Here is a 25,595-nt window from a genome sequence, read left to right as displayed (position 1 = left end):
TGTTATCAGTATAAAAGACACCTGTCCACAACCTCAAACAGTCACACTCCAAACTCCACTATGGCCAAGACCAAAGAGCTGTCAAAGGACACCAGAAACAAAATTGTAGACCTGCACCAGGCTGGGAAGACTAAATCTGCAATAGGTAAGCAGCTTGGTTTGAAGAAATCAACTGTGGGAGCAATTATTAGGAAATGGAAGACATACAAGACCACTGATAATCTCCCTCGATCTGGGGCTCCACGCAAGATCTCACCCCGTGGGGTCAAAATGATCACAAGAACGGTGAGCAAAAATCCCAGAACCACACGGGGGGACCTAGTGAATGACCTGCAGAGAGCTGGGACCAAAGTAACAAAGCCTACCATCAGTAACACACTACGCCACCAGGGACTCAAATCCTGCAGTGCCAGACGTGTCCCCCTGCTTAAGCCAGTACATGTCCAGGCCCGTCTGAAGTTTGCTAGAGTGCATTTGGATGATCCAGAAGAGGATTGGGAGAATGTCATATGGTCAGATGAAACCAAAATATAACTTTTTGGTAAAAACTCAACTCGTCGTGTTTGGAGGACAAAGAATGCTGAGTTGCATCCAAAGAACACCATACCTACTGTGAAGCATGGGGGTGGAAACATCATGCTTTGGGGCTGTTTTTCTGCAAAGGGACCAGGACGACTGATCCGTGTAACGGAAAGAATCAATGGGGCCATGTATCGTGTGATTTTGAGTGAAAACCTCCTTCCATCAGCAAGGGCATTGAAGATGAAACGTGGCTGGGTCTTTCAGCATGACAATGATCCCAAACACACCGCCCGGGCAACAAAGGAGTGGCTTCGTAAGAAGCATTTCAAGGTCCTGGAGTGGCCTAGCCAGTCTCCAAAACTCAACCCCATAGAAAATCTTTGGAGGGAGTTGAAAGTCCGTGTTGCCCAGCGACAGCCCCAAAACATCACTGCTCTAGAGGAGATCTGCATGGAGGAATGGGCCAAAATACCAGCAACAGTGTGTGAAAACCTTGTGAAGACTTAAAGAAAAATTGTTTGACCTGTGTCATTGCCAACAAAGGGTATATAACAAAGTATTGAGAAACTTTTTTGTTATTGACCAAATACTTATTTTCCACCATAATTTGCAAATAAATTCATTAAAAATCCTACAATGTGATTTTCTGGAATTTGTTTTCTCATTTTGTCTGTCAGTTGACGTGTACCTATGATGAAAATTACAGGCCTCTCTCATCTTTCTAAGTGGGAGAACTTGCACAATTGGTGGCTGACTAAATACTTTCTTTCCCCACTGTACCCAATACACACACATCTAGTAAGGAATGGAATTTAAGAATATATACATATATGGACAAGCAATGACAGAGCAGCATGGACTAAGATACAGTAGAATATTATAGAATAGAGTACAGTATATACATATGAGATGAGTAGTGCAAGATATGTAAACATTATTAAACTTTTACCCCTACCTACATGTACAGTGGGGAGGACAAGTATTTGATCCACTGCCGATTTTGCAGGTTTTCCTACTTAAAAAGCATGTAGAGGTCTGTCATTTTTATCATAGGTACACTTCAACTGTGAGAGACGGAATCTAAAACAAAAATCCAGAAAATCACATTGTATGATTTTTATGTAATTAATATGCATTTTATTGCATGACATAAGTATTTGATCACCTACCAACCAGTAAGAATTCCGGCTCTCACAGACCTGTTAGTTTTTCTTTAAGAAGCCCTCCTGTTCTCCACTCATTACCTGTATTAACTGCACCTGTTTGAACTTGTTACCTGTATAAAAGACACCTGTCCACACACTCAATCAGACTCCAACCTCTCCACAATGGCCAAGACCAGAGAGCTGTGTAAGGTCATCAGGGATAAAATTGTAGACCTGCACAAGGCTGGGATGGGCTACAGGACAATAGGCAAGCAGCTTGGTGAGAAGGCAACAACTGTTGGCGCAATTATTAGAAAATGGAAGAAGTTCAAGATGACGGTCAATCACCCTCGGTCTGGGGCTCCATGCAAGATCTCACCTCATGGGGCATCAATGATCATGAGGAAGATAAGGGATCATCCCAGAACTATACGGCAGGACCTGGTCAATGACCTGAAGAGAGCTGGGACCACAGTCTCAAAGAAAACCATTAGTAACACACTACGCTGTCATGGATTAAAATCCTGCAGTGCACGCAAGGTCCCCCTGCTCAAGCCAGCGCATGTCCAGGCCCGTCTGAAGTTTGCCAATGACCATCTGGATGATCCAGAGGAGGAATGGGTGAAGGTCATGTGGTCTGATGAGACAAAAATATAGCTTTTTTGGTCTAAACTCCACTCGCCGTGTTTGGAGGAAGAAGGATGAGTACAACCCCAAGAACACCATCCCAACCGTGAAGCATGGAGGTGGAAACATCATTCTTTGGGGATGCTTTTCTGCAAAGGGGACAGGACGACTGCACCGTATTGAGGGGAGGATGGATGGGGCCATGTATCGCGAGATCTTGGCCAACAACCTCCTTCCCTCAGTAAGAACATTGAAGATGGGTCGTGGCTGGGTCTTCCAGCATGACAACGACCCGAAACACACAGCCAGGGCAACTAAGGAGTGGCTCCGTAAGAAGCATCTCAAGGTCCTGGAGTGGCCTAGCCAGTCTCCAGACCTGAACCCAATAGAAAATCTTTGGAGGGAGCTGAAAGTCCGTGTTGCCCAGCGACAGCCCCGAAACCTGAAGGATCTGGAGAAGGTCTGTATGGAGGAGTGGGCCAAAATCCCTGCTGCAGTGTGTGCAAACCTGGTCAAGACCTACAGGAAACGTATGATCTCTGTAATTGCAAACAAAAGTTTCTGTACCAAATATTAAGTTCTGCTTTTCTGATGTATCAAATACTTATGTCATGCAATAAAATGCAAATGAATTACTTAAAAATCATACAATGTGATTTTCTGGATTTTTGTTTTTGATTCCGTCTCTCACAGTTGAAGTGTACCTATGATAAAAATTACAGACCTCTACATGCTTTGTAAGTAGGAAAACCTGCAAAATCGGCAGTGGATCAAATACTTGTTCTCCCCACTGTACATATGAGATGAGTAGTGCAAGATATGTAAACATTATTAAAGTGACTGGTGTTCCATTTCTTAAAGTGGCCAGTGATTTCAATAGGCAGCAGCAGCCTCTAATGTGCTAGTGATGGCTATTTAACAGTCTGATGGCCTTGAGATAGAAGCTGTTTTTCATTCTCTCGGTCCCAGCTTTGATGCGCCTGTACTGACCTCGCCTTCTGGATGATAGTGGGGTGAACAGGCAGTGGCTCGGGTGGTTGATGTCCTTGATGATCTTTTTGGCCTTCCTGTGAAATCGAGTGCTGAATGTGTCTTGGAGGGCGGGTAGTTTGCCCCCTGGTAATGCGTTCGGCAGACCGCACCACCCTCTGGAGAGCCCTGCGGTTGCGGGGAATCTTTGTTTCATCAGACCAGAGAATCTTATTTCTCATGGTCCGAGAGTCCTTTAGGTGCCTTTGGGCAACTCCAAGCGGGCTGTCATGTGCCTTTTACTGAGGTCTTATTGGTGGAGTGCTGCAGAGATGGTTGTCCTTCTGGAAGATTCTCCCATCTCCACAGAACAAGTCTGGAGCTCTGTCAGAGTGGCCATCAGGGTTCTTGGTCACCTCCCTGACCAAGGCCCATCTCCCCCGATTGCTCAGTTTGGCCAGGCGGCCAGCTCTAGGAAGAGTCTTGGTGGTTCCAAACTTCTTCCATTTAAGAATGATTGAGGCCAATGTGTTCTTGCGGACTTTCAATGCTGCAGAAACATTTTGGTACCCTTCCCCAGATCTTTGCCTCGACACAATCCTCTCTGAGCTCTAGGGTCAATTCCTTCGTCCTCATGGCTTGGTTTTTGCTCTGACATGCACTGTCAACTGTGGGACCTTTATATAGACAGGTGTGTTCCTTTCTAAATCATGTCCAATCAATTGAATTTACCACAGGTGGACTCCAATCAAGTTATAGAAACCTCTCAAGGGTGATCAATGGAAACAGGATGCACCTGAGCTCCATTTAGAGTCTCATAGCAAAGGGTCTGAACACTTATGTAAATAAGAAATTTGCTAAAATTTCTAAACCTGTTTTTGCTTCTTAATTATGGGGTATTGTGTGTTTTTAGAGTAAGGCTGTAATGTAGTGGTGGTAGTAGTAGTATTAGTAAGGCAGTAGTAGTAGTAAGGCTGTAGTAGTAGTAGTAGTAGTAGTAGCAGTATTAGTAAGGCTGTAGTAGTAGTAGTAGTAGTAAGGCTGTAGTAGTAGTAAGGCTGTTGTAGTAGTAGTAGTAGTAGTAGTAGTAGTAGTAGTAGTAGTAGTAGTAGTAGTAGTAGTAGTAGTAGTAGTAGTAAGGCTGTAGTAGTAGTATTAGTAAGGCAGTAGTAGTAGTAGTAGCAGTATTAGTAAGGCTGTAGTAGTAGTAGTAGTAAGGCTGTAGTAGTAGTAAGGCTGTAGTAGTAGTAGTAGTAGTAGTAGTAGTAGTAGTAGTAAGGCTGTAGTAGTAGTAAGGCTGTAGTAGTAGCAGTAGTAGTAAGGCTGTAGTAGTAGTAGTAGTAGTAGTAAGGCTGTAGTAGTAGTAGTAGTAGTAGTAAGGCTGTAGTAGTAGTAGTAACAGTAGTAGTAGTAGTAGTAGTAGTAAGGCTGTAGTAGTAGTAGTAGTAACAGTAGCAGTAATAGTAGTAGTAGTAGTAACAGTTGCAGTAATAGTAGTAGTAGTAGTAGTAAGGCTGTAGTAGTAGTAGTAGTAGTAAGGCTGTAGTAGTAGTAGTAGTAGTAGTAAGGCTGTAGTAGTAGTAGTAGTAGTAGTAAGGCTGTAGTAGTAGTAGTAAGGCTGTAGTAGTAGTAGTAGTAGTAGTAGTAGTAGTAGTAGTAAGGCTGTTGTAGTAGTAGTAGTAGTAAGGCTGTAGTAGTAGTAGTTGTAGTAGTAGTAAGGCTGTAATGTAGTAGTAGTAGTAGTAGTAGTAGTAGTAGTAGTAGTAAGGCTGTAGTAGTAGTAGTAGTAGTAGTAGTAGTAAGGCTGTTGTTGTAGTAGTAGTAGTAGTAGTAGTAGTAGTAAGGCTGTAGTAGTTGTAGTAGTAGTAAGGCTGTAATGTAGTAGTAGTAGTAGTAGCAGTAAGGCTGTAGTAGTAGTAGTAGTAGTAGTTGTAGTAGTAGTAGTAGTAGTTGTAGTAGTAGTAAGGCTGTAATGTAGTAGTAGTAGTAGCAGTAAGGCAGTAGTAGTAGTTGTAGTAGTAGTAAGGCTGTAGTAGTAGTAGTAAGGCTGTAGTAGTAGTAGTAAGGCAGTAGTAAGGCTGTAGTAGTAGTAGTAAGGCTGTAGTAGTAGTAGTAGTAAGGCTGTAGTAGTAGTAAGGCTGTAGTAGTAGCAGTAGTAGTAGTAGTAGTAGTAAGGCTGTAGTAGTAGTAGTAAGGCTGTAGTAGTAGTAAGGCTGTAGCAGCAGTAGTAGTAGTAGTAGTAGTAGTAGTAGTAAGGCTGTAGTAGTAGTAGTAGTAGTAGTAGTAAGGCTGTAGTAGTAGTAGTAAGGCTGTAGTAGTAGTAGTAGTAAGGCAGTAGTAGTAGTAGTAAGGCTGTAGTAGTAGTAAGGCTGTAGTAGTAGTAGCAGTAGCAGTAGTAGTAAGGCTGTAGTAGTAGTAAGGCTGTAGTAGTAGTAGTAGTAGTAGTAGTAGTAAGGCTGTAGTAGTAGTAGTAGTAAGGCTGTAGTAGTAGTAGTAGTAAGGCTGTAGTAGTAGTAGTAGTAAGGCTGTAGTAGTAGTAGTAAGGCTGTAGTAGTAGTAGTAAGGCTGTAGTAGTAGTAGTAGTAGTAGTAGTATTAGTAAGGCTGTAGTAGTAGTAGTAGTAGTAGTAGTAAGGCTGTAGTAGTAGTAGTAGTAGTAAGGCTGTAGTAGTAGTAGTAGTAGTAAGGCTGTAGTAGTAGTAGTAAGGCTGTAGTAGTAGTAGTAAGGCTGTAGTAGTAGTAGTAGTAGTAAGGCTGTAGTAGTAGTAGTAAGGCTGTAGTAGTAGTAGTAGTAGTAGTAAGGCTGTAGTAGTAGTAGTAGTAAGGCTGTAGTAGTAGTAGTAAGGCTGTAGTAGTAGTAGTAGTAGTAGTAGTAAGGCTGTAGTAGTAGTAGTAGTAAGGCTGTAGTAGTAGTAGTAGTAAGGCTGTAGTAGTAGTAGTAAGGCTGTAGTAGTAGTAGTAAGGCTGTAGTAGTAGTAGTAGTAGTAGTAAGGCTGTAGTAGTAGTAGTAGTAGTAGTAAGGCTGTAGTAGTAGTAGTAGTAGTAGTAGTAAGGCTGTAGTAGTAGTAGTAGTAGTAAGGCTGTAGTAGTAGTATTAGTAAGGCTGTAGTAGTAGTAGTAGTAGTAGTAGTAAGGCTGTAGTAGTAGTAGTAAGGCTGTAGTAGTAGTAGTAGTAGTAGTAGTAGTAGTAGTAGTAGTAGTAGTAAGGCTGTAGTAGTAGTAGTAGTAGTAGTAAGGCTGTTGTAGTAGTAGTAGTAGTAGTAGTAGTAGTAGTAGTAGTAGTAGTAGTAGTAGTAAGGCTGTAGTAGTAGTAGTAGTAGTAAGGCTGTAGTAGTAGTAGTAGTAGTAGTAGTAGTAGTAAGGCTGTAGTAGTAGTAGTAGTAGTAGTAGTAGTAAGGCTGTAGTAGTAGTATTAGTAAGGCTGTAGTAGTAGTAAGGCTGTAATGTAACAATGTGGAAAAAAGGAAGGGGTCTGAGTACTTTCCCAATTTGCTGTCTGTTTGGTGACCAGTCCTGTCTGTCTTAACACAGGTCTGACTCCTATGACACTTACTCCAGTTGTAGTCGTAGCCGCAGCGCCAGCAGGAGACGTGGGAGGAGGAGTGATAGCTATCGGAGCTCCAGGTAAGACGATCTACTTCCTCACACCACTGGTATATTCTCTGTTCTGTTCTCCTCTCGCCAAACACACACCACTGGTATATTCTCTGTTCTGTTCTCCTCTCGCCAAACACACACCACTGGTATATTCTCTGTTCTGTTCTCCTCTCGCCAAACACACACCACAGGTATATTCTCTGTTCTGTTCTCCTCTCGCCAAACACACACCACAGGTATATTCTCTGTTCTGTTCTCCTCTCGCCAAACACACACCACTGGTATATTCTCTGTTCTGTTCTCCTCTCGCCAAACACACACCACAGGTATATTCTCTGTTCTGTTCTCCTCTCGCCAAACACACACCACAGGTATATTCTCTGTTCTGTTCTCCTCTCGCCAAACACACACCACAGGTATATTCTCTGTTCTGTTCTCCTCTCGCCAAACACACACCACAGGTATATTCTCTGTTCTGTTCTCCTCTCGCCAAACACACACCACAGGTATATTCTCTGTTCTGTTCTCCTCTCGCCAAACACACACCACAGGTATATTCTCTGTTCTGTTCTCCTCTCGCCAAACACACACCACAGGTATATTCTCTGTTCTGTTCTCCTCTCGCCAAACACACACCACAGATATATTCTCTGTTCTCCTCTCGCCAAACACACACCACAGGTATATTCTCTGTTCTGTTCTCCTCTCGCCAAACACACACCACAGGTATATTCTCTGTTCTGTTCTCCTCTCGCCAAACACACACCACAGGTATATTCTCTGTTCTGTTCTCCTCTCGCCAAACACACACCACTGGTATATTCTCTGTTCTGTTCTCCTCTCGCCAAACACACACCACAGGTATATTCTCTGTTCTGTTCTCCTCTCGCCAAACACACACCACAGGTATATTCTCTGTTCTGTTCTCCTCTCGCCAAACACACACCACAGGTATATTCTTTGTTCTGTTCTCCTCTCGCCAAACACACACCACAGGTATATTCTCTGTTCTGTTCTCCTCTCGCCAAACACACACCACTGGTATATTCTCTGTTCTGTTCTCCTCTCGCCAAACACACACCACAGGTATATTCTCTGTTCTGTTCTCCTCTCGCCAAACACACACCACAGGTATATTCTCTGTTCTGTTCTCCTCTCGCCAAACACACACCACAGGTATATTCTCTGTTCTGTTCTCCTCTCGCCAAACACACACCACAGGTATATTCTCTGTTCTGTTCTCCTCTCGCCAAACACACACCACAGATATATTCTCTGTTCTCCTCTCGCCAAACACACACCACAGGTATATTCTCTGTTCTGTTCTCCTCTCGCCAAACACACACCACAGGTATATTCTCTGTTCTGTTCTCCTCTCGCCAAACACACACCACAGGTATATTCTCTGTTCTGTTCTCCTCTCGCCAAACACACACCACTGGTATATTCTCTGTTCTGTTCTCCTCTCGCCAAACACACACCACAGGTATATTCTCTGTTCTGTTCTCCTCTCGCCAAACACACACCACAGGTATATTCTCTGTTCTGTTCTCCTCTCGCCAAACACACACCACAGGTATATTCTTTGTTCTGTTCTCCTCTCGCCAAACACACACCACAGGTATATTCTCTGTTCTGTTCTCCTCTCGCCAAACACACACCACTGGTATATTCTCTGTTCTGTTCTCCTCTCGCCAAACACACACCACAGGTATATTCTCTGTTCTGTTCTCCTCTCGCCAAACACACACCACAGGTATATTCTCTGTTCTGTTCTCCTCTCGCCAAAGTGACTCCATGTTATACAAGTTTTGAAGAGTCAAACCATCCACAACTAGACTAAAGTCAAATATTTATTTATATCTTCTTCACTATTTTCTGTCCTTCATATTCCTCTCTCCTGTCCCTCTGCAGGTCCTCCCAATCCTCTAGTCGCAGTTCCTCCCGGCACTGGAGCCACAGTGGCAGATACAGTTGATCTGGGTCATGTCTGTTTCTGTCTCTGTCCTGATGTCCTGGTGATTCATGAGTCTGTCTCTGTCCTAGTGATTCATGAGTCTGTTTCTGTCTCTGTCCTGATGTCCTGGTGATTCATGAGTCTCTCTGTCCTGATGTCCTGGTGATTCATGAGTCTGTTTCTGTCTCTGTCCTGGTGATTCCTGTGGGTTGATCTGGTTCATGAGTCAGTCTCTGTCCTAGTGATTCCTGTGGGTTGATCTGGTTCATGAGTCAGTCTCTGTCCTGGTGATTCCTGTGGGTTGATCTGGTTCATGAGTCTGTTTCAGTCTCTGTCCTGGTGATTCCTGTGGGTTGATCTGGTTCATGAGTCAGTCTCTGTCCTGGTGATTCCTGTGGGTTGATCTGGTTCATGAGTCAGTCTCTGTCCTGGTGATTCCTGTGGGTTGATCTGGTTCATGAGTCTGTTTCAGTCTCTGTCCTGGTGATTCCTGTGGGTTGATCTGGTTCATGAGTCAGTCTCTGTCCTGGTGATTCCTGTGGGTTGATCTGGTTCATGAGTCAGTCTCTGTCCTGGTGATTCCTGTGGGTTGATCTGGTTCATGAGTCAGTCTCTGTCCTGGTGATTCCTGTGGGTTGATCTGGTTCATGAGTCTGTTTCAGTCTCTGTCCTGGTGATTCCTGTGGGTTGATCTGGTTCATGAGTCAGTCTCTGTCCTGGTGATTCCTGTGGGTTGATCTGGTTCATGAGTCAGTCTCTGTCCTGGTGATTCCTGTGGGTTGATCTGGTTCATGAGTCTGTTTCAGTCTCTGTCCTGGTGATTCCTGTGGGTTGATCTGGTTCATGAGTCAGTCTCTGTCCTGGTGATTCCTGTGGGTTGATCTGGTTCATGAGTCAGTCTCTGTCCTGGTGATTCCTGTGGGTTGATCTGGTTCATGAGTCAGTCTCTGTCCTGGTGATTCCTGTGGGTTTCAGTCTATACAGCTAGCCTGAGTGCCAGTCAGTTTGTGCTGTCAAGCCTACTCCCTGTCACTCATTGTCATACCCAACTTGACAAGAGTACAAACAGATCTGGGACCAGGCTACTATACATGCCTCCTTGTGTTCTTTCATCTTCTATGGTTACTTCCGATATAGAGGGGAAAGTCATGACCTGTACGTCATTTGTGTGGATATCAGAAAGCATTCATACCCCTTGACTTATTCCACATTTTGTTAGAACCTGAATTCAAAATTGATTCAATATATATTTTCTCTCACATCTACACACAAAACCCCATAATGACAAAGTGAAAACATGTTTTTAGACATTTTTGCTAATTTATTGACAATAAAATACAGAAATATCTACTTTACACAAGTATTCACATCCCTGGCAGTAATTACAGCGGTAGTCTTTCTGTGTAAGTCTCTAAGAGCTTTGCACACCTGGATTGTACAATATTTGCACATTATTATTTCTAAAATACTTCAAGCTCTGTCAAATTGGTTGTTGATCATTTTCATGTCTTGCCATACATAACTAAGCCACTCAGGAACATTCAATGTTGTCTTGGTAAGCAACTCCAGTGTATATTTGGCCTTGTGTTTTAGGTTATTGTCCTGTTGAAAGGTGGAAAGCAGACTGAACCAGGTTTTCCTCTAGGTTTTTACATGTGCTCAGCTTTATTGCGTTTCTTTTTATCCTAAAGAAACGATGACAAGCAAACCCATAACATGATGCAGCCACCACCATGCTTGAAAAAATGGAGTGTAGTACTCAGTAATGTGTTTTATTGGATTTTCCCCAAACATAACGCTTTGTGTTCAGTTCATAATTTGTTTGCCACATTTTTGACAGTTTTACTTTAGTGCCTTATTGCAAACAGAATGCATGTTTCCTCCTTTTCACTCTGTCAATTAGGTTAGTCTTGTGGAGTAACTACAATGTTGATCCATCCTCCATTTTCTCCTATCACAGCCATTCAACTCTGTAACTGTTTTGAAGTCACCATTGGTCTCATGGTGAAATTCCTGAGTGGTTTCCTTCCTCTCCGTCAACTAAGTTAGGAAGGACGCCTGTATCTTTGTAGTGACTGGATGTATTGATACACCATCCAAAGTGTAATTAGTAACAACACCATGCTCAAAGGGATATTCAATGTCTATTTATTTTTTTACCCATCTACCAATAGGTACCCTTTGCGAGGCATTGGAAAACCTCCCTGGTCTTTGTGTTTGAATATGTGTTTGAAATTCACTGCTCAACTGAGGGACCTTACAGATAATTGTATGTGTGGGGTACAGATATGAGGTAGTCATTCATAAATCATGTTAAACTCTATTATTGCACACAGAGTGACTCCATGCAACTTATTGAGACTTGTTAAGCACATCTTTACTCCTGAACTTATATAGGCTTGCCATAGCAAAGGGGTTGAATACTTATTGACTGAAGACATTTCAGTTTTTCATTTTTAATTAATTTGTAAAAAATAAACATAATTCCACTTTGACATTATGGGGTATTATGTGTAGGCCAGTGACAAAAAATCTCAATTTCATCCATTTTAAATTCAGGATTTAACACAACAACGTGGAAAAAGTCAAGGTTGTGAATACTTTCTGAAGACACTGTATATTTCTTTATTCCTAACAGACAGTTTTGATTTGTTTTTTTTTATACATTTTATTTAGTTTTGATTTTATACACTGAAATATCTGAATGTATATCAAGCTGGAAACTGATCCAATTGTTTGTGAATTATCAATGGGTTATACATGTATTTGATAGTTTGCATTTAAACTGTGGTCACCGCACATCCTGTGGGAACAGGAAGGAAATCAATGCCTTAAGCTGCTTGGACAGGGTAAGACAAGGGTGAAGGGTAGGGGCCCTATGGTGTGTGTGTGTATGTATATATATATATATACTGGTTAGCAGGGTTTTCCCCAAAGAATTTAAGGGAGGTGTTTATTTTAATTTTACTTATCATATAAGGCAATGTTTTGCTCTAGATTGCAGGAAATGGCAGTTACAGAGGTAAAAAAACGCAAAGAAACCCTCTGAATCCAAAGGGGAGCACTGCCCTCAGCAGCACCAGATTGTTAAGAAATCCTGGGGAGAACCCTGGGTTAGTAGTGGCTAGTACTAGTACTGGTTGGTACTGGATCATTCTCATTAGTGCACACCGCAGCAAACTATATCAACGTTTTGCAAAGGAAATGTAGTTTCTTATTGAACAAGTTCAGGTCAGGTTTTCTTCCGTTTTTGAATTCTATTGAATATGACCCAGGTAATTGATTACAGAAGAGAAATGCCTGTTTTAGTTTTTCACTATGTTCATTGTTCTAACTGTTATTTTTCCTCAATAGTTTCATGAATGTACAACATGTATTGACGAGATGTATGTATCCTGTGGTCATTGAAAAGGCTGCATTGCTTTCAAACATTAAAACTCAACTAATGCTTTTGCATTTTCTAATTTGTTCGGTGTTGATTTTCTGATATGGACAAGACCCACAGTAATGAACGTCAGCCATCCTCCGTACGTCACCTGCTGGGTGTTGACGACCGGTGACAATTCAACATGTAGAACAGAATAACCCTAACAACATGAAGAACAGTCAGGAAAAGAACAGAACATGACGGTCTGTGGTCAGAGTCAGTAGAACTGACACCTGCTGCTAATTATGGTTTACTATGGTTCAATATGGTCTACTGTAGAACAGGTTAGTTCACCCAGGGTCTACTGTAGAACAGGTTAGTTCACCCAGGGTCTACTGTAGAACAGGTTAGTTCACCCAGGGTCTACTGTAGAACAGGTTAGTTCACCCAGGGTCTACTGTAGAACAGGTTAGTTCACCCAGGGTCTACTGTAGAACAGGTTAGTTCACCCAGGGTCTACTGTAGAACAGGTTAGTTCACCCAGGGTCTACTGTAGAACAGGTTAGTTCACCCAGGGTCTACTGTAGAACAGGTTAGTTCACCCAGGGTCTACTGTAGAACAGGTTAGTTCACCCAGGGTCTACTGTAGAACAGGTTAGTTTACTATGGTCTACTGTAGAACAGGTTAGTTCACCCAGGGTCTACTGTAGAACAGGTTAGTTCACCCAGGGTCTACTGTAGAACAGGTTAGTTCACCCAGGGTCTACTGTAGAACAGGTTAGTTTACTATGGTCTACTGTAGAACAGGTTAGTTCACCCAGGGTCTACTGTAGAACAGGTTAGTTCACCCAGGGTCTACTGTAGAACAGGTTAGTTTACTATGGTCTACTGTAGAACAGGTTAGTTCACCCAGGGTCTACTGTAGAACAGGTTAGTTCACCCAGGGTCTACTGTAGAACAGGTTAGTTCACCCAGGGTCTACTGTAGAACAGGTTAGTTCACCCAGGGTCTACTGTAGAACAGGTTAGTTCACCCAGGGTCTACTGTAGAACAGGTTAGTTCACCCAGGGTCTACTGTAGAACAGGTTAGTTCACCCAGGGTCTACTGTAGAACAGGTTAGTTTACTATGGTCTACTGTAGAACAGGTTAGTTTACTATGGTCTACTGTAGAACAGGTTAGTTTACTATGGTCTACTGTAGAACAGGTTAGTTCACCCAGGGTCTACTGTAGAACAGGTTAGTTCACCCAGGGTCTACTGTAGAACAGGTTAGTTCACCCAGGGTCTACTGTAGAACAGGTTAGTTTACTATGGTCTACTGTAGAACAGGTTAGTTCACCCAGGGTCTACTGTAGAACAGGTTAGTCCACCCAGGGTCTACTGTAGAACAGGTTAGTTCACCCAGGGTCTACTGTAGAACAGGTTAGTTTACTATGGTCTACTGTAGAACAGGTTAGTTTACTATGGTCTACTGTAGAACAGGTTAGTTCACCCAGGGTCTACTGTAGAACAGGTTAGTTCACCCAGGGTCTACTGTAGAACAGGTTAGTTTACTATGGTCTACTGTAGAACAGGTTAGTTCACCCAGGGTCTACTGTAGAACAGGTTAGTTCACCCAGGGTCTACTGTAGAACAGGTTAGTTCACCCAGGGTCTACTGTAGAACAGGTTAGTTTACTATGGTCTACTGTAGAACAGGTTAGTTCACCCAGGGTCTACTGTAGAACAGGTTAGTCCACCCAGGGTCTACTGTAGAACAGGTTAGTTCACCCAGGGTCTACTGTAGAACAGGTTAGTTTACTATGGTCTACTGTAGAACAGGTTAGTTTACTATGGTCTACTGTAGAACAGGTTAGTTTACTATGGTCTACTGTAGAACAGGTTAGTTCACCCAGGGTCTACTGTAGAACAGGTTAGTTCACCCAGGGTCTACTGTAGAACAGGTTAGTCCACCCAGGGTCTACTGTAGAACAGGTTAGTTCACCCAGGGTCTACTGTAGAACAGGTTAGTTTACTATGGTCTACTGTAGAACAGGTTAGTTTACTATGGTCTACTGTAGAACAGGTTAGTTCACCCAGGGTCTACTGTAGAACAGGTTAGTTCACCCAGGGTCTACTGTAGAACAGGTTAGTTTACTATGGTCTACTGTAGAACAGGTTAGTTCACCCAGGGTCTACTGTAGAACAGGTTAGTTCACCCAGGGTCTACTGTAGAACAGGTTAGTTCACCCAGGGTCTACTGTAGAACAGGTTAGTTCACCCAGAGTCTACTGTAGAACAGGTTAGTTTACTATGGTCTACTGTAGAACAGGTTAGTTCACCCAGGGTCTACTGTAGAACAGGTTAGTCCACCCAGGGTCTACTGTAGAACAGGTTAGTTCACCCAGGGTCTACTGTAGAACAGGTTAGTTTACTATGGTCTACTGTAGAACAGGTTAGTTTACTATGGTCTACTGTAGAACAGGTTAGTTCACCCAGGGTCTACTGTAGAACAGGTTAGTTCACCCAGGGTCTACTGTAGAACAGGTTAGTTCACCCAGGGTCTACTGTAGAACAGGTTAGTTCACCCAGGGTCTACTGTAGAACAGGTTAGTTCACCCAGGGTCTACTGTAGAACAGGTTAGTTTACTATGGTCTACTGTAGAACAGGTTAGTTCACCCAGGGTCTACTGTAGAACAGGTTAGTTCACCCAGGGTCTACTGTAGAACAGGTTAGTTCACCCAGGGTCTACTGTAGAACAGGTTAGTTCACCCAGGGTCTACTGTAGAACAGGTTAGTCCACCCAGGGTCTACTGTAGAACAGGTTAGTTTACTATGGTCTACTGTAGAACAGGTTAGTTCACCCAGGGTCTACTGTAGAACAGGTTAGTTCACCCAGGGTCTACTGTAGAACAGGTTAGTTCACCCAGGGTCTACTGTAGAACAGGTTAGTTTACTATGGTCTACTGTAGAACAGGTTAGTTTACTATGGTCTACTGTAGAACAGGTTAGTTTACTATGGTCTACTGTAGAACAGGTTAGTTCACCCAGGGTCTACTGTAGAACAGGTTAGTTCACCCAGGGTCTACTGTAGAACAGGTTAGTTCACCCAGGGTCTACTGTAGAACAGGTTAGTTTACTATGGTCTACTGTAGAACAGGTTAGTTCACCCAGGGTCTACTGTAGAACAGGTTAGTCCACCCAGGGTCTACTGTAGAACAGGTTAGTTCACCCAGGGTCTACTGTAGAACAGGTTAGTTTACTATGGTCTACTGTAGAACAGGTTAGTTTACTATGGTCTACTGTAGAACAGGTTAGTTCACCCAGGGTCTACTGTAGAACAGGTTAGTTCACCCAGGGTCTACTGTAGAACAGGTTAGTTCACCCAGGGTCTACTGTAGAACAGGTTAGTTCACCCAGGGTCTACTGTAGAACAGGTTAGTTCACCCAGGGTCTACTGTAGAACAGGTTAGTTTACTATGGTCTACTGTAGAACAGGTTAGTTCACCCAGGGTCTACTGTAGAACAGGTTAGTTCACCCAGGGTCTACTGTAGAACAGGTTAGTTCACCCAGGGTCTACTGTAGAACAGGTTAGTTCACCCAGGGTCTACTGTAGAACAGGTTAGTCCACCCAGGGTCTACTGTAGAACAGGTTAGTTTACTATGGTCTACTGTAGAACAGGTTAGTTCACCCAGGGTCTACTGTAGAACAGGTTAGTTCACCCAGGGTCTACTGTAGAACAGGTTAGTTCACCCAGGGTCTACTGTAGAACGGGTTAGTTTACTATGGTCTACTGTAGAACAGGTTAGTTCACCCAGGGTCTACTGTAGAACAGGTTAGTTTACTATGGTCTACTGTAGAACAGGTTAGTTCACCCAGGGTCTACTGTAGAACAGGTTAGTTCACCCAGGGTCTACTGTAGAACAGGTTAGTTTACTATGGTCTACTGTAGAACAGGTTAGTTTACTATGGTCTACTGTAGAACAGGTTAGTTCACCCAGGGTCTACTGTAGAACAGGTTAGTTCACCCAGGGTCTACTGTAGAACAGGTTAGTCCACCCAGGGTCTACTGTAGAACAGGTTAGTTCACCCAGGGTCTACTGTAGAACAGGTTAGTTCACCCAGGGTCTACTGTAGAACAGGTTAGTTCACCCAGGGTCTACTGTAGAACAGGTTAGTTCACCCAGGGTCTACTGTAGAACAGGTTAGTTCACCCAGGGTCTACTGTAGAACAGGTTAGTTCACCCAGGGTCTACTGTAGAACAGGTTAGTTCACCCAGGGTCTACTGTAGAACAGGTTAGTCCACCCAGGGTCTACTGTAGAACAGGTTAGTTCACCCAGGGTCTACTGTAGAACAGGTTAGTTTACTATGGTCTACTGTAGAACAGGTTAGTTCACCCAGGGTCTACTGTAGAACAGGTTAGTTCACCCAGGGTCTACTGTAGAACAGGTTAGTTCACCCAGGGTCTACTGTAGAACAGGTTAGTTCACCCAGGGTCTACTGTAGAACAGGTTAGTTCACCCAGGGTCTACTGTAGAACAGGTTAGTTCACCCAGGGTCTACTGTAGAACAGGTTAGTTTACTATGGTCTACTGTAGAACAGGTTAGTTCACCCAGGGTCTACTGTAGAACAGGTTAGTCCACCCAGGATCTACTGTAGAACAGGTTAGTTCACCCAGGGTCTACTGTAGAACAGGTTAGTTCACCCAGGGTCTACTGTAGAACAGGTTAGTTTACCCAGGGTCTACTGTAGAACAGGTTAGTTCACCCAGGGTCTACTGTAGAACAGGTTAGTTCACCCAGGGTCTACTGTAGAACAGGTTAGTTCACCCAGGGTCTACTGTAGAACAGGTTAGTTCACCCAGGGTCTACTGTAGAACAGGTTAGTTTACTATGGTCTACTGTAGAACAGGTTAGTTCACAGGACAACTGTGATCGCCCTCCGAGTGGCCATTTTCTGTGACATTGAATCCTCTCCCTGTATTCCATTACCATTTTAGGCTGATTTTAAAGAGCCGATATTCATTTTATCAGTTAGTCAATGCAATTTGATGCAAAATAATTCCTCTCCCTGTAGCCCACTACCATTTCATTATTAATCACTTTCAAAACAAATCTTCAGGTCCCTCCTTCACAATATTTGCATACACTTAAAAGCTGTGTTGGTATTTGAACCCCCTATCGCTCAGGGAATATCTGATGCGTGTGGATTCAGTGGTGACTTACTGGTCTGTTCATTCCTCTGATATGCAGGTAGGTAGTGTACTGGATGACTTTACCATTAGCAAGGCTGTTCCTTGACAGATTTGCATCATTTTGTTTCATAATTTTCTCTGATTGGGTGGGAGTGATCGGACTAATAGCAGAGTACAGTGTATAATGGTAGTACAGTAATAAGCTGTGTATAATGGTAGTACAGTAATAAGCTGTGTATAATGGTAGTACAGTAATAAGCTGTGTATAATGGTAGTACTGTAATAAGCTGTGTATAATGGTAGTACTGTAATAAGCTGTGTATAATGGTAGTACAGTAATAAGCTGTGTATAATGGTAGTACAGTAATAAGCTGTGTATAATGGTAGTACAGTAATAAGCTGTGTATAATGGTAGTACTGTAGTGAGCTGTCGTGGTCAAAAGTTTTGAGAATAACAAGTATTGGTCTTCACAAAGTTCGCTGCTTCAGTGTTATGAGATTTTTGTCAGATGTTACTATGGTATACTGAAGTATAATTACAAGCATTCCATAAGTGTCAAAGTCTTTTATTGACAATTACATTAAGTTTATACAAAGAGTCAATATTTACATTGTTGACCCTTCTTTTTCAAGACCTCTGCAATCCGCCCTGGCATGCTGTCAATTAACTTCTGGGCCACATCCTGACTGATGGCAGCCCATTCTTGCATAATCAATGCTTGGAGTTTGTCAGAATTTGTGGGTTTTTGTTTGTCCACCCGCCTCTGGAGGATCGACCACAAGTTCTCAATGGGATTATGGTCTGGGGAGTTTCCTGGCCATGGACCCAAAATGTCGATGTTTTGTTCCCCGAGCCACTTAGTTATCACTTTTGCCTTATGGCAAGGTGCTCCATCATGCTGGAAAAGGCATTGGTCGTCACCAAACTGTTCTTGGATGGTTGGGAGAAGTTGCTCTTGGAGGATGTGTTGGTACCATTCTTTATTCATGGCTGTGTTCTTAGGCAAAACTGTGAGTGAGTCCACTCCCTTGGCTGAGAAGCAACCCCACACATGAATGGTCTCAGGATGCTTTACTGTTGGCATGACAAAGGACTGATGGTAGGACAAGGTGTTTTCCGGATGCCCCAAACAATCCATTAACTCTTTAGTATTATCCCAGTTTACCTATTTGCTTATGGTCTTGCCTACGCCTAGCGAACAGTTTTTTAAATTATATGAGAAAAAAATATTCAATTTTATTTGGAACAGCAAGCCAGACAAAATTTAAAATGGCCTATTTATATAATGAATATGAATTCGGAGGACAGAAATTATTAAATATTAAAGCATTAGACCGATCACTAAAAGCTTCAGTCATACAAAAGTTATACTTAAATCTGAACTGGTTCTCTAGCAAATTAGTAAGATTGTCTCACCCAATGTTCAAGAAGGGACTTTTTCCCTTTATTCAGATTACAACCACTCATTTTCAGTTATTTGAAAAGGAAATCATCTCCCAAATATCACTATTTCTAAAACAAGCCATAGAAAGTTGGTTGCAATTTCAATTTAATCCTCCAGAAACTACAGAACAAATAATGCAACAAATATTGTGGTTAAATTCAAATATACTAATTGACAAAAAAACTTACTTTTTTGACAAAATGTTTAAAAAAGGTATAATCATCGTAAATGATGTCATCGGTAGGACTGGTGGAGTTATGTCGCACATGCAGCTAACAAAAACATCTGGAAATGTCTGCTCTACCCAAAATTACAACCAAATAATTGCAGCCTTACCGCAAAAATGGAAGAGGAAAGTGGAAGGGGGAGAAAGTAAGGAACTTGTCTGTCGGCCCTGCATTAAATAACATAATTGGTTAAGGAAAACTGTGATAAATAAAAAAGTATATCAGTTTCTTTTAAGGACCAAAGGATTGACAGCCGTCCCATATAGATTGCAAAATAGTTGGGAAGAGATTTTTGACGTACCGATCCCATGGCATAATGTTTATGAACTGACACGCAAAACACCGGATTCAAAAATTAGAATCTTTCAATTTAAATTATTATATAAAATTATTGCATCCCTACGGTGAAGCAGAACAGAGCTCCGGGCAGCTGAGCGGAAATGGAAGAAAACTAAACTCCCTGCCGACCTGGCATCTTTTCACTCCCTCCTCTCTACATTTTCTTCATCTGTTTCTGCTGCTAAGGCCACTTTCTACCACTCTAAATTCCAAGCATCTGCCTCTAACCCTAGGAAGCTCTTTGCCACATTCTCCTCACTGCTGAATCCTCCCCCCCACCACCCCCCCCTCCTCCCTCTCTGTGGATGACTTCGTCAACCACTTTGAAAAGAAGGTTGACGACATCCGATCCTCGTTTGTTAAGTCTAATGACACTGCTGGTCCTGCTCACACTGCCCTACCCTATGCTTTGACTTCTTTCTCCCATCTCTCTCCAGATAAAATCTTGCGACTAGTGACTGCAGGCCGCCCAACAACCTGCCCGCTTGACCCCATCCCCTCCTCTCTTCTCCAGACCATCTCCGGTGACCTTCTCCCCTACCTCACCTCGCTGATCAACTCATCCTTGACCGCTGGCTATGTCCCTTCCGTCTTCAAGAGAGCGAGAGTTGCACCCCTTCTCAAAAAACCAACACTCGATCCCACTGATGTCAACAACTACAGACCAGTATCCCTTCTTTCTTTTCTTTCCAAAACTATTGAGCGTGCCGTCTTTAGCCAACTCTCTTGCTATCTCTCTCAGAATGACCTTCTTGATCCAAACCAGTCAGGTTTCAGGACTGGTCATTCAACTGAGACTGCTCTTCTCTGTGTCACGGAGGCTCTCCGCACTGCTAAAGCTAACTCTCTCTCCTCTGCTCTTGTCCTTCTAGACCTGTCTGCTGCCTTTGATACTGTGAACCATCAGATCCTCCTCTCCACCCTCTCCGAGCTGGGCATCTCCGGCGCGGCTCACTCCTGGATTGCGTCCTACCTGACCGGTCGCTCCTACCAAGTGGCGTGGCGAGAAGCTGTCTCCGCACCATGTGCTCTCACCACTGGTGTCCCCCAGGGCTCAGTTCTAGGCCCTCTCCTTTTCTCCCTATACACCAAGTCACTTGGCTCTGTCATATCCTCACATGGCCTCTCCTATCATTGCTACGCTGACGATACACAACTAATCTTCTCCTTTCCCCCTTCTGATAACCAGGTGGCGAATCGCATCTCTGCATGTCTGGCCGACATATCAGTATGGATGACGGATCACCACCTCAAGCTGAACCCTGGCAAGACGGAGCTGCTCTTCCTCCCGGGGAAGGACTGCCCGTTCCATGATCTCGCCATCACGGTTGACAACTCCGTTGTGTCCTCCTCCCAGAGTGCGAAGAGCCTTGGCGTGACCCTGGACAACACCCTGTCGTTCTCCGCTAACATCAAGGCGGTGACCCGATCCTGCAGGTTCATGCTCTACAACATTCGGCGAGTACGACCCTGCCTTACACAGGAAGCGGCACAGGTCCTAATCCAGGCACTTGTCATCTCCCGTCTGGATTACTGCAACTCGCTGTTGGCTGGGCTCCCTGCCTGTGCCATTAAACCCCTACAACTCATCCAGAATGCCGCAGCCCGTCTGGTGTTCAACCTTCCCAAGTTCTCTCACGTCACCCCCCTCCTCCGCACACTCCACTGGCTTCCAGTTGAAGCTCGCATCCGTTACAAGACCATGGTGCTTGCCTATGGAGCAGTGAGGGGAACGGCACCTCCGTACCTTCAGGCTCTGATCAGTCCCTACACCCAAACGAGGGCATTGCGTTCATCCACCTCTGGCCTGCTGGCTCCCCTTCCTCTGCGGAAGCATAGTTCCCGCTCAGCCCAGTCAAAACTGTTCGCTGCTCTGGCACCCCAATGGTGGAACAAGCTCCCTCACGACGCCAGGACAGCGGAGTCACTCACCACCTTCCGGAGACATTTGAAACCCCACCTCTTTAAGGAATACCTGGGATAGGATAAAGTAATCCTTCTACCCCCCCCCCCCCCCAAAAAAAGAAGAAAATATTAATAAAAAAATTAAAAATTAAAAAATTTGTAAAGTGGTTATCCCACTGGCTATAGGGTGAATGCACCAATTTGTAAGTCGCTCTGGATAAGAGCGTCTGCTAAATGACGTAAATGTGCCCTTGAGCAAGGCACTTAACCCTAATTGCTCCTGTAAGTCGCTCTGGATAAGAGCGTCTGCTAAATGACTAAAATGTAAAATGTAAAATGTATGGTGGTGGCAGCATCATGCTGTGGGGATGTTTTTCAGCGGCAGGGACTGGGAGACTAGTCAGGATCGAGGGAAAGATGAATGGAGCAAAGTACATCGAGATCCTTGATGAAAACCTGCTCCAGAGCACTCAGACCTCAGACTGGGGCGAAGGTTCACCTTCCAACAGGACAACAACCCTAAGCACACAGCCAAGACAACAGAGGAGTGGCTTCAGGACAAGTCTCTGAATGTCCTTGAGAAGCCCAGCCAGAGCCCGGACTTGAACCCGATAGAATATCTTGAGAGACCTGAAAATAGCTGTGCAGCGACGCTCCCCATCCAACCTGACAAAGCTTGAGAGGATCTGCAGAGAAGAATGGGAGTAACTCCCCAAAAACAGATGTGACAAGTTTGTAGCGTCATACCCAAGAAGACTCGAGGCTGTAATCGCTGCCAAAGGTGCTTCAACAAAGTACTGATTAAAGGGTCTGAATAATTATGTAAATGTGATATTTCAGTTTTTATTTTTAATAAATTTGCACAAAAAAAAAAGTTTTTGCTTTGTCATTATGGGGTATTGTATGTAGATTGGGGGGGGGGAAAAACAATTTAATCAATTATAGAATAAGGCTATAACGTAACAAAATATAGAAAAAGTGAAGGAGTCTGAATTATTTCCGAGTTCACTGGAATGCAGAGCAACGCTTTATTATGGACAGACTTCTCCCCATCCTAGTTACTGTTGGCCAACTTACAATCGCTTGAAAATAAAGTGGACAAACTACAGGCACGAATATCCTACCAACGGGACATTAAAAACGGTAATATCTTATGTTACACAGAGTCAAGGCTGAACGAAGACATGGATAACATACAGCTGGCGGGTTATTCACTGTATCGGCAGGATAGAACAGCAGCCTCCGGTAAGACAAGGGGTGGCGGTCTATGTATATTTGTAAACAACAGCTGGTGCACGATATCTAAGGAAGTCTCGAGGTTTTGCTCGCCTGAGGTAGAGTATCTCATGATAAGCTGTAGACCACACTATCTACCAAGAGAGTTTTCATCTATATTCTTTGTAGCTGTCTATTTACCAACACAAACCAATGCTGGCACTAAGACCACACTCAATGAACTGTATACGGCCATAAGCAAACAGGAAAACGCTCATCCAGAGGCAGCGCTTCTAGTGGCCCGGGACTTTCATGCAGGGAAACTTCAAATCCGTTTTACCTCATTTCTTCCAGCATGTTTGTTATGAAGAGTTTCTCGGGTATCAAAGAATCAAGGATGCAAGGATATACACTGCTCAAAAAAATAAAGGGAACACTTAAACAACACATCCTAGATCTGAATGAATGAAATAATCTTATTAAATACTTTTTTCTTTACATAGTTGAATGTGCTGACAACAAAATCACACAAAAATTATCAATGGAAATCAAATCTATCAACCCATGGAGGTCTGGATTTGGAGTCACCCTCAAAATTAAAGTGGAAAACCACACTACAGGCTGATCCAACTTTGATGTAATGTCCTTAAAACAAGTCAAAATGAGGCTCAGTAGTGTGTGTGGCCTCCACGTGCCTGTATGACCTCCCTACAACGCCTGGGCATGCTCCTGATGAGGTGGCGGATGGTCTCCTGAGGGATCTCCTCCCAGACCTGGACTAAAGCATCCGCCAACTCCTGGACAGTCTGTGGTGCAACGTGGTGTTGGTGGATGGAGCGAGACATGATGTCCCAGATGTGCTCAATTGGATTCAGGTCTGGGGAACGGGCGGGCCAGTCCATAGCATCAATGCCTTCCTCTTGCAGGAACTGCTGACACACTCCAGCCACATGAGGTCTAGCATTGTCTTGCATTAGGAGGAACCCAGGTCCAACCGCACCAGCATATGGTCTCACAAGGGGTCTGAGGATCTCATCTCGGTACATAATGGCAGTCAGGCTACCTCTGGCGAGCACATGGAGGGCTGTGCGGCCCCCCAAAGAAATGCCACCCCACACCATGACTGACCCACCGCCAAACCGGTCATGCTGGAGGATGTTGCAGGCAGCAGAACGTTCTCCACGGCGTCTCCAGACTCTGTCACGTCTGTCACATGTGCTCAGTGTGAACCTGCTTTCATCTGTGAAGAGCACAGGGCGCCAGTGGCGAATTTGCCAATCTTGGTGTTCTCTGGCAAATGCCAAACGTCCTGCACGGTGTTGGGCTGTAAGCACAACCCCCACCTGTGGACGTCGGGCCCTTATACCACCCTCATGGAGTCTGTTTCTGACCGTTTGAGCAGACACATGCACATTTGTGGCCTGCTGGAGGTAATTTGCAGGGCTCTGGCAGTGCTCCTCCTGCTCCTCCTTGCAAAAAGGCGGAGGTAGCGGTCCTGCTGCTGGGTTGTTGCCCTCCTACGGCCTCCTCCACGTCTCCTGATGTACTGGCCTGTCTCCTGGTAGCGCCTCCATGCTCTGGACACTACGCTGACAGACACAGCAAACCTTCTTGCCACAGCTCGCATTGATGTGCCATCCTGAATGAGCTGCACTACCTGAGCCACTTGTGTGGGTTGTAGACTCCGTCTCATGCTACCACTAGAGTGAAAGCACCGCCAGCATTCAAAAGTGACCAAAACATCAGCCAGGAAGCATAGGAACTGAGAAGTGGTCTGTGGTCACCACCTGCAGAACCACTTCTTTATTGAGGGTGTCTTGCTAATTGCCTATAATTTCCACCTGTTGTCTATTCCATTTGCACAACAGCATGTGAAATGTATTGTCAATCAGTGTTGCTTCCTAAGTGGACAGTTTGATTTCACAGAAGTGTGATTGACTTGGAGTTACATTGTGTTGTTTAAGTGTTCCCTTTATTTTTTTGAGCAGTGTACTTAGACATTCTGTGGAGATTTCATACCAAGTATTTATTGAATCACGAGCTTGTGGGTTCATCTAACAAACGGACATGGCTTTGCCCATTGTCAGTTGAACTAACTTGAACAAAGACACTCTACGTTATATACCCTTTATTACCATCTTCCATACATCTGTTAAGTCTCCATGGGCACTCCCTGTCTTTGATGTTCATCACTCTTTACCCAAGTCACTATCCTAAACATCATCACACATCTCCTTTGACATAATGCAATATAGACTTCATGGCCCCAAACCACTCATCTCTTAACTCTTTCCCTGTCCTCACAATCCTATGACATGACATCATTACAATGTTAAATGTGCAACCAGAGGAAAAAAAACTCTAGACCACCTTTACTCCACACACAGAGACGCATACAAAGCTCTCCCTCGCCCTCCATTTGGCAAATCTGACCATAATTATATCCTCCTGATTCCTGCTTATAAGCAAAAACTATAGCAGGAAGCACCAGTGACTCGGTTAATAAGGAAGTGGTCTGATGAAGCAGATGCTAAGCTACAGGACTGTTTTGCTAGCACAGACTGGAATATGTTCTGGGATTCTTCAGATAGCATTGAGGAGTACACCACATCAGTCACTGGCTTCATCAATAAGTGCATCGATGACGTCGTCCCCACAGTGACCGTACGTACATACCCCAACCAGAAGTCATGGATTACAGGCAACATCCGCACTGAGCTAAAGGGTAGAGCTGCCGCTTTCAAGGAGCGGGACTCTAACCCGGACGCTTATAAGAAATCCCGCTATGCCCTCCGACGAACCATCAAACAGGCAAAGAGTCAATACAGGACTAAGATTTTGCTAGCACAGACTGGAAGATGTTCCAGGATTATTCAGATGGCATTGAGGAGTACACCACATCAGTCACTGGCTGATCAGTCACCCAAACATACTACATCTCATCATGTTTAATGACTACATCTTCTTCTGTCCCCCATACATACAGTGGGGAAAAAAAGAATTTAGTCAGCCACCAATTGTGCAAGTTCTCCCACTTAAAAAGATGAGAGAGGCCTGTACTTTTCATCATAGGTACACACCAACTATGACAGACAAAATGAGG

General features: G+C 43.9%; 1 protein-coding gene across 3 annotated transcripts in view; it reads left to right on the top strand.

Annotated features, from left to right (window-relative positions):
* The window catches only part of nktr (natural killer cell triggering receptor), a 73,347-nt gene extending 61,075 nt beyond the window's left edge, over positions 1–12,272 (top strand). For all 3 annotated transcript variants that reach the window (XM_084200316.1, XM_084200315.1, XM_084200314.1), the window contains 2 exons: positions 6,794–6,886; positions 8,774–12,272. In XM_084200316.1, the coding sequence (XP_084056442.1) occupies positions 6,794–6,886; positions 8,774–8,837 (157 nt within the window). In that variant the 3' untranslated portion in view covers positions 8,838–12,272. The remainder of the gene's footprint in view (positions 1–6,793; positions 6,887–8,773) is intronic.
* Positions 12,273–25,595: the final 13,323 nt, after the last annotated feature.

This window comes from Coregonus lavaretus (genome assembly GCF_964263955.1).
Source record: "Coregonus lavaretus genome assembly, contig: HAP1_SCAFFOLD_257, whole genome shotgun sequence".
Lineage (NCBI taxonomy): Eukaryota > Metazoa > Chordata > Actinopteri > Salmoniformes > Salmonidae > Coregonus > Coregonus lavaretus.
This window is presented reverse-complemented; position numbering and strand designations above follow the sequence as displayed.